Source organism: Actinia tenebrosa, unplaced genomic scaffold (genome assembly GCF_029948245.1).
Source record: "Actinia tenebrosa isolate PJP-AT-01 unplaced genomic scaffold, QUT_ActTen_1.0 PGA_scaffold5__44_contigs__length_20552954, whole genome shotgun sequence".
NCBI classification, from domain to species: Eukaryota; Metazoa; Cnidaria; class Anthozoa; order Actiniaria; family Actiniidae; genus Actinia; species Actinia tenebrosa.
The window spans coordinates 1,018,813-1,033,383 of NW_028292582.1; the positions used below are offsets into that span (position 1 = coordinate 1,018,813).

A 14,571-nucleotide genomic window follows, 5' to 3' on the forward strand; every position below is an offset into this window, starting at 1 on the left:
GTTTTTGACTTGATACCTGTTTGGGAATGTTCAGCCTGTAGGCCAACAGCAGGTGAAATGTTTTTCAAGGGGGAGGAGGGAGGAGGGAGAAAGGAGTTGTGTTACAACTAAATAGTCGATAACTAAATATTTTTGAGAGCCACATGTGACTAGTAGAATGAAGGCATTTAATTTATTTGACCCGCCGTGAAATAAAAATTATTAGTCAACGTGTAATAGTCAAATAGACACAAAAGAAAACAATGGAATTAAGGTCTACTAAAAAGTGTTAGTCTAATATCTATTTCACGGGTTTAATGACCTCACTCTAATTGTTTTAGGATATATGGCATACTCTCTAACCGACCACACAGGGATTGGAATTTTTTTACAATAGGATATAAATGAACTTAAAGACTGAGCGTTCTAATTATATTTGTTTATCTATTATTACATCTTCTCAAACTCATTAATATACATGCCCTCAACAAAGAATCAGAACATTGTATTTGGTTATGTCACAGGCTGCCCAAGTATCTGTGCTGTCTTATATGCTGAAAAAATGGTAAAAACTTAGCTTCTTTTTGTGTAGTTTTAGCTATTTTTTGCCGTTTTCCCCCTCATTTTCTCTTTAGCTAAAAACTACCAAAAAAATGAAGTTAAAAAAATTTTTTTTAAGGCTTCACGTGAAACCGGAATTCAGAAGGGCACCCCCCACCACAGCTATCTGTGATTTTTTGAAATTTTGAAATTTTAATTTATATTTAATTTGCAGTTAAGTGATTATTACAAAGCCATTCTGCATAGAGCGCATGCAATTAAAGCGTGAAATAAAAACAAACTAAATACTAACTAATAGTATCTATTTAGTGACTAATAGTTGCTATCACTCAATCAGAACATTTATTGTACAAAGACAAATCTTTTGTTTAATAAATGTTTTGGTTGAGCAATAGTGACTATTAGTCACTAAATAGATACTATCCTTTCGACAAACTTGGCCACAACAGATATCACCGATAATGGGCGATAGTTATTGATATCATTTCTCTCGCCTTGTTTAAGTAGAGGGGTGACTTTTGCATATTTCCAATCATCAGTAAACACACCCGCTTCCAATGAACTATTAAAGATCTTACAAATGGCGAAAGAAATAAGATCGGCACATTCTCTAATGATTCTAGCTTATATCTTATCTATACCCGTTGCTTTAGACAAGCAGAGCTTATTTAGAAAAAAGAAACCTTTTCTCTCTGTTATCTGTTTCTCTAAGGAACCAAAACGGGTTGTAGGCTGAAATAAAGTTATGAAAGAAACAGTAACATAACAAAAATGTAAGTCCTTATATACTGTTTTACTAGTCTTGCATTATATTGAACAGCCATACACCTCTGTTCTCAGAGCAATATTCCCATCCCATTCTTGTGGAAGAATACGAATGTGTCTAGCCACAATCGGTATGGCAAACTTATTCTTCACTATAGTGTCTTTGTCTTTGTTTCCACGAAATTTCTAAAGAAAAAAAATACAATAAATAAATTAGGGTGGGTAGCTGGGTAGGTTGTTGGGTGGGTAGGTGGGTGGGTAGGTGGGTAGGTAGGTTGTTGGGTGGGTAGGTGGGTAGGTGGGTAGGTGGGTAGGGGTAGGTGGGTAGGTGGGTAGGTGGGTAGGTGGGTAGGTGGGTGGTTGGTGGTTGGTGGTGGTGGTGGGTAGGTGGGTGGTTGGTAGTGGTGTGGGTCGTGGGTGGTGGGTGGTGGTGTGGTGGTGTTGTTTGTGGGTGGTGGTTGGGGGTAGGTGGGTAGTGGTGGTGGTCGGTGGGTGGTGGTAGGTGGGTAGGTGGTAGGTGGGTAGGTGGTAGTTGGCGTAGTGGGTAGATGGGTAGGTGGGTAGGGGGGTAGGGGGGTGTGGGTAGGTGGGTAGGTGGGTAGGTGGGTAGGTGGGTAGGTGGGTAGGTGGGTAGGTGGGTAGGTGGGTAGGTGGGTAGGTGGGTAGGGTGGGTAGGTGGGTAGGTGGGTAGGTGGGTAGGTGGGTAGGTGGGTCGGTGGGTAGGTGGGTAGGTGGGTAGGTGGTAGGTGGGTCGGGTGGTGGTAGGTGGGTAGGTGGGTAGGTGGGTAGGTGGGGTAGGTGGGTAGGTGGGTAGGTGGGTAGGTGGGTAGGTGGGTAGGTGGGTAGGTGGGTAGGTAGGTGGGTAGGTGGGTAGGTGGGTAGGGGTAGGTGGTAGGTGGGTAGGTGGGTAGGGGTAGGTGGGTAGGTGGGTAGGTGGGTAGGTGGGTAGGTGGGTAGGTGGGAGGGTAGGTGGGTAGGTGGGTAGGTGGGTAGGTGGGTAGTGGGTAGGTGGGTAGGTGGGTAGGTGGGTAGGTGGGTAGGTGGGTAGGTGGGTAGGTGGGTAGGTGGGTAGGTGGGTAGGTGGCTAGGTAGGTAGGTGGGGGTTTTAAGTTAAAACTTTAAGGCACTGTGTAATATTTAGCAGGAGGGGGCTCTAAAATTTGAGGAGGGTCAAAGTGTTAAAAAATAGACCTCGCTGGGGGGTAATGTCTTGCTTAATCGAAAAAGGGGGGCTTTTCTAATTAAACCACTGATGTAATTATAACAAGGGTTTATAAACACATAGCATATAACCATCACTTAAAAGACCGATGGATTATTTGCGCCACGTTGAGGCCATCATTGAAGTCTTTGGCCGGGCAGCTGAGATACTAAAGGCAAAATGGAGGTTGCTTGAGAAAACGATCATGCGGTGGATTTTTTTTTCTTTTCTTTTTTTCTTTTTTTTTTTTTTCTTTTTCTTTTGAAGTACTCTTCATTTTTTGCATTTAGTGATAATCTTTAATAATTATTTTTCGTCTTGTATAACTGAGGCGCCAGCCACTCCTTAACCATTATCTTAGCTTCGCCATGGAAGCAGTTACGTAGTTGTCCAAGCAATGCAAGCAGTGACCTAAAAATGTGCTGGGGGATGGGGTAAGAATTTAATTCAGCTTTTGGAGAGAAGGGGTATAATTTATCTTTAAGGCCTATTATACACATTTTAAAACATCCCACCCCCTCCCCCCTCATGCTAATTATTGCACAGTCCCTAACATGATAGTCGAGACATCATATACTTTGTAAAAAATATTTTCAAACCTCATTACAGTCTCCTTCGTAGTCTATCCAGCTGCTATTATCTTTTGAGTAAGATATTTTATACTCAGTTACCCACTGTGGCCAACTTTGTCTTCCTTGTGTGGCGACTCCAGTAATCATCTTAACGCTGCCAAGATCAATCTGTAGATATTCCCCTACAGACTTAGTGTTTGGTACCCATGCCCCTTCGCGGTCAGGTTCGGCAGAAGTACCATTTAGCCGCGCTCTTGATGGTAGATAAATGTCTGGGTGTCTTGCAGGGTTTATAAAGTACGATGATGCTGTTATCTGTGAGTCAGAAATATTTCCATTTGCCATCCCGAATGGAATATCACAACCTATTTGATAGAAAAGTGAGATAATTTTATGCCATGTCGAATTAAAAGCTACTTCGATCTTTTTGGACCTCATGTAGTCATTTCTTTTCCATTTATTCAACATATACAAACAAAAAGTCGAAATGCATTTACCGTCTGGAGCTGGGACTGGTATAAAGCAGTTCTTTGTCTCCATTCCTGGTCCAGTACAGTTGGCTCCATCATTCTGAGGGGCTGGGTTTGTGCAGGTTCTCTTACGTGTGTACGGACAGACTGATGGGTTACAGTTAGTCCAAGGACTCCATGACGTCCAACCTCCATCTACAGGTAACAAATAAAAATATCATGGGTGAAGTAACAAATTATTTAGCACGTTCAGCACTAGACTGACACCGACCTAGACTTATACAAACACACATATATATATATTTGTACCTGCTTTACCCATGCTCTACTATTGTTCTATACCAAGTGCAAAAATTCATTTTTTATTGAAACCTCAAGAAAACAGTGTGTTTTATGCTCCTTTATCAGGGTAAAGATTTAATAAACTCTACTAAGATCTGATTTTGAGTCCAGAAATCGTCCCGAGGTGAGAGGTGAGTGCCCTATATCTGTGCTACCCATAATCATTCACTGAAACTCACCATCACAGCTGAATGTGTCCCATGAGAAGTCAGGTCTACACATCCTGTCAGCCGGACATGGATATGATAAACAGGGATTCTGCGAACGTGATAACATTTTATTGACCAGATTACATCCACATCATTCTCGATCATGCTTTATAACTGGGCTTGAGCTATATATAGAAACATTGTCTACATCTAACATGACAGAATATCAGTGGAAAGAATTCGAAACTAAAATATAAAATTGACCAAAGACTTGAGAACGAAGCTTGACACGGCCAATTATTTTGTGATAATGAACATTTAGTAGAGCGACCACAGTAAATCCGTGAAACTTTAGTAATACTAAATAGCACAATTTCATGCAAATTCCATTGTTTTCTATTGTTTAACTAGCACTATTTTGTAGTGTTTAAAAAACGAGTAGGAGTGTTTTATCAGGTATAAAAGGCGTAGCCGAGTGCTTTTATACTTGATAAAACACGATCTACGAGTTTTTTGAACTGCTTAAAACACTCATGAACAATTTATAAGATTTTGGTTCAACTGGAGCCACCATACACGTCACGAACATGGATTTTTACACTTTGATAGAGATTTGACGTCACGGGCATGCGCAACCAGATTCAATAGAAGCTCCCACACGTTGGATTTTGCGTGCCAAGGCAAAGACAGGCACGTTAGTCAAAGATCATTAGGGTTGACTATGGACCGATGTATACTTCATCCCTGATGAAGTCATCCTCATAGTATTCGAGTGGTCTTTATGTAATATTTCAAATCCGACAATGAGGACAGGACGGGATTTCAAGTCCGCGCAATTAGTTCCAGTCCGAGGCGAAGCCGAGGACTGGAACTAATTGCAAGGACTTTGAAATCCCGTCCAGTCCGATTTGGAGGATTTGAAATGACTTCTCATACTCATTAATTATTCGGGAGGGATGTTGTTTTTATCTTGTATTTATTTCATTGTATATGATCTTCGCTCCATTCACCTAGTTGTAATAATGACAATCTTTTGTTTTGTAATGGTTTTATTTTGCTTTCATCCTTTGGGATTTCTTAAGATAAATGCTATCTGAATTACTTATGCAAATAGCAGTTATTTTTCTCTGAATGTATTCATTTCAACATGGCTTCTCGTCAAAGAGACAGCGATGAAGAAGCGGAGCTTCTACCTTTAAAACGCTTTCGAAAAGTGAAAAGTCAAGCCCAAGAAGAAGAACTTTTGCAAAAAGCTGTGCCAATTTCAACCCGTTACAAGAATAACTGGGCTGTAAATATTTTTGAAGAATGGAGGCAAAGTAGAGAAAACAAAGTGGCAAGTTTGGAGTCTACCTCCATGGATGTCTCGCTAGAGAGCATTCAAAATTTGGATATTGAGGCATGGGAAACTATGACAGTTCCATCCCTAAACTTCTGGCTTGGCAAATTTGTTGAAGAAGCAGCAAACAAGAAAGGTTCGCCATATCCTGCTCGTACGCTTTATCAGCTTATCGCTAGCCTTAAACGCCACCTAGAGTCGAAAAACCGAAACGACGTCAATATGCTTGACAAGTCTAACATGTGGTGAGTTAATTAGAAACTTTCTGTTTATTTGCTTTACTTTGCACATGAATAAAACCTTATATTATTCTAACTGAACGTTTTTCTTTTAGTTTTTCTGGACTGAGAAAAATTCTGGATGCAGAGATGAAAAGTGTCCACGCCGAAGGGGTTACTAATAGAAAGGAAGAAAAAGAGGTGATTACAGAAGAAGAGGAAGAGACGATGTGGAGGAAAGGAGTACTAGGCCAGTCAACAGCTAAGATTTTGCTTAATACAGTGTACTTTTATAATGGTAAACTATTTGGCATGCGTTCTCAAGAACATAGGCAATTAAGGATTAGCGATATCGAAATAGAAGGCGATAATACCATAATTTATCGTGAAAATTCTTCCAAAACATTTCATGGTGGCATAGCAGATTTGAAAAAGAAAGCGAGAGTGATTAAACATGTTTGCCACGAAAAGGGCAATGAGAGCCACGAGCGTTGCTTGGTTAAGATTTATAATCGGTATTTTGACCTCGTAAACAATCTTCGTGTTAAAGCAAAAGGTTTCTATTTTCAGCCATATAAGGACGGAAAATTTGCGTACAAAAACTGTGTTGTAGGAATTCATACTCTCAATGAAATTCTTCCTAGTTTGTGCTTGGCAATTGGCAGTAAAAGGAAAACTAGCCATAGTCTTCGCGTTACATGTGTTAGCAAACTGTTTAATGCAAGTGTTGACGAAAAGCTTATAAGAAGCAGAAGTGGTCACGTTAGTGATGCTCTTTTGGCATATGAAAAAAGTAGCAAGGAGCAGGAGCAAAAAGTTTCTAACATTTTGAACCCACCAGCTCAGCCAAAACAGGTTTCATCTGAGTCAAAGAATGAAATTAAGGGAAGTGAAATTAAGAATGATATAGAAATGCCTGTATTTGATATCAATGAATTAAAATCTATATTTAATGATATCACTGGTTATGAGCACGAAGCTCAGTTAAATGAAAATACATGTTCTAATTTTTGGAGCTTTTCTTCTGACGGGCCTATCAATATATCTGGCAACTGTAATGTTACAATCAACCAGTTCAAAATCTAGCTTGCGCTTGAATGAATGCTAAAACTTATATTTATACTTATAGAAAATGCTAAGTTTACGATAGCAAATTGTTTTGAAATTTCATTAATATCTAAGTAAGTTGTTAAACGAAGTGTTGAGTATATTTGCAACTATTATTGATTATAGTTTATTGGTAATAACTTCTGAAATAAATGCTTGATGAATTAAATTTTCTGTTTTCATCTTTCTATATATTGACTTGATTCAATGCTTGGACTGAATTAATTTTGTTCCAGTCCTTGGACTGAATTAATTTTGATCCAGTTGTTGGTCGACTGAATTAATTTCTTTTGTTCCAATTCATCAGCCCCACCTCTTCCCTGCTGATATCAAAACCCTCCCCGGCTTTAAGACACTTGACCTAGTTTCAAGATACATCATGTGACCAGGTACGAGGTAATCGATTGGCTAGTTACCTCATGAATAATTAATGAGTATGAGAAATAAAGATCACATGTGTCTTTATATAAAATCACTTGAATACTAATGAAGAGGACTTTATCGGTTATAAAGGTTCATGCACGTGACGTGTATGGTGGCTCCAATTGGACCATAAGCTTATGAATTATTCATGAGTGTTTTAAGTACTATATAGTAATTAGTGTTTCACGGATTTACTGTGGTCACTCTAAGGTATCGACGATTTATAAACGATACTATTTCGATTGATTCCTTTCACGATAACGCGAAAAAAGAAATGTCAGTAGGTAGTAAAATAAGCTAAGCCTTTCTCTCACCCTGATTGGACAGTATTGAAAACCATCTTTGGGTACCTCCTGGCCAGGTCGGGTCCAGTGATCAGCCTCGTTCAGTTCACATGTTCTTGTCAATCCTTCTATTGGACCCAAGTTGTACGAAATGCATTTGCTTTCAATAAAACATTTGTCCTGACATTCTTCTATTCCAGGAGCTAGGAATCTGAAGAACTTGATCACGTGATTGATGAAGGTGTAGTCTTGCCAACATGGAAGAAATTCAAGTGCTCTACATCCACCATCACCTGTGTTTGGCAAGAATAATTACATTCATCGTCATTATTTCCAGTGTTCGAATTGTACGAAAACGCCGATGGGATTCTTAGCCAAAGCTTTTCTCAAAATGGTATTTGGTATAGCATATCATATCATTTTCACCGCCAAAGCAGCCATTCACCTCATACACGCGGTTAAGTTTTGGGAACACGAGTTTTGCCGAGGCTGTGATTAAGCTACCGGACTGAACTGTTATAATGGAGAAACGTCGCCGAAGGGGAGGTGGGTTGGGTCAAAAATCCGTCTAGCACTGACTGGTACAGCGAACCTGAGCAAACGAGGTCGAAACCTTGGATTTTCTCGCTTAAATAGGCAAGTGCCGACCCGGGGGCATTCATAATGCTTCTCACCTATAGGAATCACACCCAGAAAGTCATGATAACATTCCGCGCGTACTCGTTTCATGGCTGCTTTAGGGGTGAAAATAATTTATCCATCCAGAAAGAAAAGGAGATATGTAGTAGAGTGCAAACAATTACTCTGTGAAACACTAATTACTAAATAGTACAAAATAGTGCTAATTAAACAATAAAAAACAATGGAATTTGCATGAAATTGTGCTATTTAGTATTAGTAATGATGAAAAGGTAAATTATACACCGTGAAAAGATGAAAAAACTTACTGACGTTTCGGACGCTAGTCCTTCGTCGGAGTAAAAGAGAAAGAAGTTTCTTGCCTACCTTGCTCTCATTGGTTTCTTTTGTCTTATTCTATCATATATACACTCCTTTCTACCACTTCTTTCTCTTTTACTCCGACGAAGGACTAGCGTCCGAAACGTCAGTAAGTTTTTTCATCTTTTCACGGTGTATAATTTACTTTTTCATCATTACTGTTTCATTAGAAACACCGACGCAGCTCACACTAGTTTTTAGCTAGTTATATCTTTCTATTTAGTATTACTAAAGTTTCACGGTTATATTGTTTGCACTCTGTCTTACAGAATTATCATGTACCAGGCCCGTAGCTAGGATTTTTGTTGGGGGGGTGCTAGTTTACAAAAAGTGGACCAACCATATACTTTATTTTTTTAAAGTCCCATAGGACGCATAGGTATAGATAAATTATTGAAGTAAAATTGATTTTTTTTACTTAGTTTTACGTGAAAATATCATACCAGCCAAAATCTGACTTGCTTGAAAAGCGGACCTTTAGCTCGCGTGGGGGGGGGGGGGGGGGGGTCCGAACGCACCCCATGCACCCCCCCCCCCTAGCTACGGGCCTGTGTACGGTTAATAGATTCGTGTTATGGAATAATGAATAGTTGATCTAGTAATGGCGTCGGCTCACTACGATGGCCATATTTGCGAAGTTTTCACTGTTGAAAAGGTAATAACATGTGATGTAAATTGTTTTGGTTGATGTAGAGACCAACTTGAAACTAATTGTAGAAAAAAAGAAAAAAAAGGGCCAAAATCTATTGTTAAACAAAGTTGATGAAGTCGATGTAAACCTCCCGCGTCGAAAGGGAAATCTTTAATAAAATTTCTTTGAATTTGATAAAATTGTTTTGGTTGACAACGAGTTTGAAAATCCATTGTCACAGTTGTTGATGAATTACAATGGAATCTCTATTACGCCCACTTCCGCGTCCAAAAGGAAATCTTTAATAACGGTCTTTGAATCTGCCAAAAAATCTTAGATTCTCGGTATTATGATTTAGGATAAAAAATACGAGAACTGTAACTTGGGATCGTTTGAAGAACATGAAGCTCAATGAAGATCCAGTAAATCAGTCATCAAGGTTTACATATCAGAAATAAAACTCTAGAACAGAAAAATAGTTTTACTACTAGTTTCTAAAAGTTGAACAAACAAGCAAGATAAACAGCGATTCTAAAACATGGCTAGACTGAAACCAGCTTTCAACTTTCTAACTAATCTGAACCAACGTCTGCGATGCTTTCTGCATTTATAATACGTAGTGTTGAAAGTAGTAGCAAACATTTTAACAATGCTTCATATTGAATATTCTTTTATTAAGTTAAAAGAAAAAAAAAAATTCTTTGTTTGATGAATCACGCTAATAAATAATGCGCTGACCAACCCCCATGTCCTGAATTTAGGCCACGTCGGCCTCAAGCATCCGAATATTTTTGGGTCTGCAACTTTTATTCCGGACGTTTTTCGCTATTATTTTACTTTTTCTTTTCTGAATACACTGTTAAAAAGGTTCGTGTGAAATCCGTACAAGGCCTCTTTACAAAATTGATGACAAAAAAAGCAAAATCTGAGCAAACATAGGACTGGCCCCATACTTGGGGTATGATTTGGTTTTTATCTTAAGTCGATAGGTAACCATATAGAAAGCTTATAGATGAGATAAACTTTTGCGACGAATGAAAATAAATCATTCATCTCACATATTTTCGATATTTTCGCGAAACATTTGTTAAAATTAGTATTAAATTGATATCAATTTCAAATAAGCGATTAAATCAGAAGAACTCTTACCTTTAACAGGAACCACAAAAATAAATAAACCAATGACAAGGAATCTGCCAGTTGTACCCAGTAGCATTTCACATCCAAACTTAGTAGTTGACGTTCTGCGTCGTATTTAACTGAAAAGTGAAGTACTCGAAAAATTTGGAGAATCCCAATTTATTATACACACACCGAGATTTAGTCACTACAAACCTGTTTAATATATTTTCGTTTGTCTACCGTTTCCAACCAATTACAATGCGGGTATCACTTTTTCACGTGTGAAAAAAAAAAAAAAAAAAAAAAAAAAAAAAAAAATTGAAACGTTCAATCAGAAGCTACCTGTACGTTTTGAGTGGGTTGAGCTTGACAATGTGCACAAGAATAAAAACAAATGGTGGCACTAAGAGTCAAAAAATCAAATTCGCTCTCCCTTTGAAGTTAGATAGGCCATTATTATAAATGAATCCCTATAGTTCAATTTAAAGTCAATTTATTTCAGACTTCTCGTAAAGTGAAACCTACGGTCAAGCAATCACAAAGGATCGCTTTCTTAGCCAACATGACCGACAAACCCAAAACATCTTTCTAATGGAGCTCTTTATCAAACCACTCTAATCTTTCAAAACACGGCACGAGCAAAAATTTCTTAGTTCTGAGGGTAAATTTTATGGCAATCTTTACAAAAATCTTTATTCCCGCATTTATTCAGGAAGCGTGATTTTCGCATGCAAAACCTCCATCCAACTTCAACAAGTTTATACGACGCAGTCAGAATTATTTTTCCCAAATAATTCTTTACAGGTTTGAAAAGATGTTAAATTATTTACTTGTCGTTTTCGCGGGCTTCCTGTGGTAAACAGCCTATTAAACAACGGTCACCCTGTGTCTCTTCTCCAGTCTTTTCTTGGACAAAAACAAAATGGCCGACGTAGAAATGGGTTTTCACTCGAATTTCTGTAAGTTTGCATAAAACTTACCTCGAAAAAATGGTCTTTTTTGCGATACAAACACACCTCAAACTTCAAATATGGTAAGTAGTTTCCATATATGGGCATAGAAAATAGCTGAGCAGAAACGACACGTTTTATAGAGCAATTTATCGATTCATTTGAGGCAATTGACCAGCGTGCGAAAACGCAGGCCTCCTATTTTCCCATGCCAGGACTTCTTCAGTTCCCCAATAGCAGCAGTAAGGGGGACTCGCGGAGGGGGTACCGGGAGGCCCGGGTATTACCTGGGTTAAACACTAAGCGTCCGCAGCGGAAATAACCCACGCGATGATTCCCTTACTGCTGCTGTGCGAAATCTATGTATTAAGTTAAAATATTTGTCTTATATACGATGCATGAATGTAAAGAGTTTGCTTATGATTTCTGTGTAAAGTGCTTGAAACCCAAGTTTGTACCTACTAAACCAAATAAGTATATTTGTTGTGGTAAAAAATGCAAATAGAAGACGACACGTCAGCACAGTGTTACGAGTGTGGTAAGAATATTCGTAATGCCGTACCAAATGCTACCAGAGAGCAATATTACGCCAATGGAGGTCGTAAGAAAACACCTTATAAGAGAATAAAATACTTTAGGGACTGGATGAGTCATATCCAAGGTTATCGACCGGTATATTTAAACAACGAAGTAAGGAAGAAAATCATAGACCACTTAGAAGAGCCAACCCCACAAAGTCTACGGAAAACGCTGAAAAAATTAAAACTAGGGAAATATTACAAAGCTATTCCCTATCTTTTGTCTGAAATTACCGGTAAGTCTATTCCCGAGGTTTCTGATATGACAAAAGCCGAGTGGATGTTTTGTCGGCTGAATAAGGATATTCCTTTTTACCCTGACGTAATCTACGAAATATCTTATGAAATAGACCCCAGCCACCCCCTGTTAGGATGGATTCCGAGGCGACAATAACATATTACGTGTAATAATTTACCGAATTTATATTACGCGTAATAATTTGCCAAATAAGGTCATACGATGAATTTATATTACGCGTAATAATTCGCCAAATAATTCATATTACGCGTAATAATTCACTGAATTTATATTACGCGTAATAATTCACTGAATTTATATTACGCGTAATAATTCACCAAATAATTTATATTACGCATAATTTCCAGACTGTCGTTCAATATGCAAATGAAATCCTGTCACGCTCTTTTCGAAGCAGATGTTTACTGAGCAAGCTTTCTTTGAAGCTCTTCTTTTGCCTCCTGGTAGATCTTTTTGCGAGATTCCTCGGAAAGATATTTTACGACTGTTTTTTTATTCCTTATGTCCGACTTTAATTTCTCGTATTTGTCTTCTTCGGCTAAGATAAGCGAGAATTCTACGTCGTCTATCTTTCTGTCACGCAAAGCCTTCGAGACAAGATCGCTAATTGTATTTACTTTAGCCCTTGACAGAGCTATTGTCGTGTCATGCTTGGATATTTTGCTTGACAACTGTTTCATAATGCCCGTAGCAACGGCTGAAATAATACCACAGGCTGCCCCAACGCCGGCCAAAGGAACTCCAACAATTATTCCCGGTCCAGTAAGCGAAGTAGCAACGCCGGAGCCCGTTAACACAACGGATATGGATCCTGAAGTTATCGAAATCTTATGTAGCGTACTCCGGGCTCTGACGTATTTCTTCCTAACTTTTTCGTAGTGTTTTGCCTGCCCTTCCAAGTAAGCCAGGATTAAATTTGCTTTGTTGAGCCTAAAGTTTTCCGCGTTTAATTCGTTAGGTTCCTTAGGAAGTTCAGGATAAAGTGGAGGTGCTGATGGTATAACATCCATTATATATACTAATGTACGACGCTTTTGGGAATGATATTGAGGAGCAGCCACATCACGACAACAGGGATTACTGGAATTGGAGGGCCTTTAGGAAGATGTTTCCACATGCAGACCCTAGTAAGTTCGAAAGAAGACCCGATGGTATTTACTATAACGGCTCTAGGATGTACAGCGATGAGGATTTGAAACCTACGCTGGTCGATCAGATAGACTCTCAGCTGAAGCATCCTAAGATCTTACCGCATAAGCCTAAACCCGTGCAAGGTTGGTCAAAGGAATTATTGCTTGGTACCAGTACTTATCCGATACCCGCAGTTACGTTTAATGAACATCCAAGCTTGGACCTAACGTTGAACATGCGGATCTCTAACAACCATTCCTTTTCGTTAAAGGTGCGAGATATCTTCAAAAACGTGCCCATTGTTCATACCACCGCTAAGGAATCTCATGAATGGTTAAGTGGCCCTAACATGCGATACTGGCCACAGCAACTAAACTTTGCGGTTTGGTGTGCCACTAGCGGCTGCGGTGTAAGTGCGAACTTGATGAAGAATTCGATATTCATGTTTCATTTTCACTTCACGGTTAGAAGAATACTGCATGAGATGGGAGTTACCGCTTTACCGGGAGATGCTGCGTTCTATCCAAGAGATAATAAATACGATGTTCCAGCCTATGACAGACTTTGTAAGGAGTTCGGTGTCGTAGGGAAGGATTTTAGATGCACTACCGGTGCTAACAATGGTCTGGGACATATTTGGGCTTATTGGGGGATTGGTGGACACGAGCTAAGCGATAAGGAAGTTCATGCATTGCGGCTACGGTGGAACACTGGGTATCACAAAGAAACTCACGACAGTAGCACCTTCTTCGAACCAAATGCCAAGACCACTAAGGTAGTTAGAGACGGGCCACTGTTCAAAGACGAGGGTGGTAAGTATGCAGGGGCTAATGCATTGATTATTAAGATTACTAACGACGAGCAAACAAAGCAATATCTTAATTTCATATCTCCAGAAGGTAAAGGACTAACTAGAGCCGGCCTTGCTCGTTTGAACCGTAGCATAGAAGCTTACGTGTATTCTATCCTTGGGGCTCAGGTAAACACCCGATCTAGCATAATTGGAAATACTGGCGCCGCAGAAGAAACGCGAGCCGAAGCCTTGATCTTATTCGAAAGTTCGATCTTGGAGGGCGACATTAGCAAGGGCGTACAGCGTTACCAACTAGCTATACAAGATTCTAAGGCAAGGTTGGACTATGCAGTAGCCCCGGGTTGTTGGTTAATGCCTAGTAATTTATCTATAAATACTGGCTCTGTAGTAGGATACAACAACAAACTGCAGCGAGCTACTAAGGATATGAAGTTTGGGGTGAATGACGTGAACTCTGATACTACCAAGGGCATTCCTCACTTCGTAGAGAAGTCAAAAAAGTCACACGAAACGAAGCTACCCGTAGTTAAGAAACCATCGAAGAAGGTTATGCCCACGATACCTGAGGAATATGACCATAACCTGCTAAAGGCCGGCTTAGCCGCCGCAGGCGTTGGTATGAGTTATTGTATGTGGCGATGAACAACCCCTACGTAGCTGGAGTAGATTGTGTCTAT

The 14,571-nt window shown here is 39.4% G+C and overlaps 2 protein-coding genes across 2 annotated transcripts; one reads left to right on the forward strand and one right to left on the reverse strand.

The window, feature by feature from the left end:
- Window positions 1-279: 279 nt before the first annotated feature.
- LOC116304848 (uncharacterized) lies at window positions 280-10,360 on the reverse strand. Its single transcript, XM_089038361.1, has 6 exons — window positions 10,190-10,360; window positions 7,441-7,703; window positions 4,070-4,148; window positions 3,576-3,743; window positions 3,106-3,443; window positions 280-1,491 (listed from the first exon to the last, which is right to left on the reverse strand). The coding sequence occupies exons 1-6, from the start codon at window positions 10,254-10,256 to the stop codon at window positions 1,348-1,350; spliced, it is 1,059 nt and encodes a 352-aa protein (XP_088894487.1). The 5' UTR covers window positions 10,257-10,360; the 3' UTR covers window positions 280-1,347.
- On the forward strand, window positions 4,829-6,876 carry LOC148906255 (zinc finger MYM-type protein 2-like). The gene is made up of 2 exons (XM_089038358.1): window positions 4,829-5,623; window positions 5,713-6,876. The coding sequence occupies exons 1-2, from the start codon at window positions 5,187-5,189 to the stop codon at window positions 6,680-6,682; spliced, it is 1,407 nt and encodes a 468-aa protein (XP_088894484.1). The 5' UTR covers window positions 4,829-5,186; the 3' UTR covers window positions 6,683-6,876.
- Window positions 10,361-14,571: the final 4,211 nt, after the last annotated feature.

Bases quoted from the DNA above. Each gene is read 5' to 3' on its own strand.
- LOC148906255 (XM_089038358.1), top strand. From the start codon at position 5,187: ATGGCTTCTCGTCAAAGAGACAGCGATGAAGAAGCGGAGCTTCTACCT. The intron at 5,624-5,712 runs GTGAGTTAATTA...TTTTTCTTTTAG, and splicing joins CTTGACAAGTCTAACATGTG to TTTTTCTGGACTGAGAAAAA.
- LOC116304848 (XM_089038361.1), bottom strand. From the start codon at position 10,256: ATGCTACTGGGTACAACTGGCAGATTCCTTGTCATTGGTTTATTTATT. The intron at 3,444-3,575 runs GTAAATGCATTT...TCTATCAAATAG, and splicing joins ACCAGTCCCAGCTCCAGACG to GTTGTGATATTCCATTCGGG. The intron at 1,492-3,105 runs GTTTGAAAATAT...TTTTTTCTTTAG, and splicing joins ACGAAGGAGACTGTAATGAG to AAATTTCGTGGAAACAAAGA.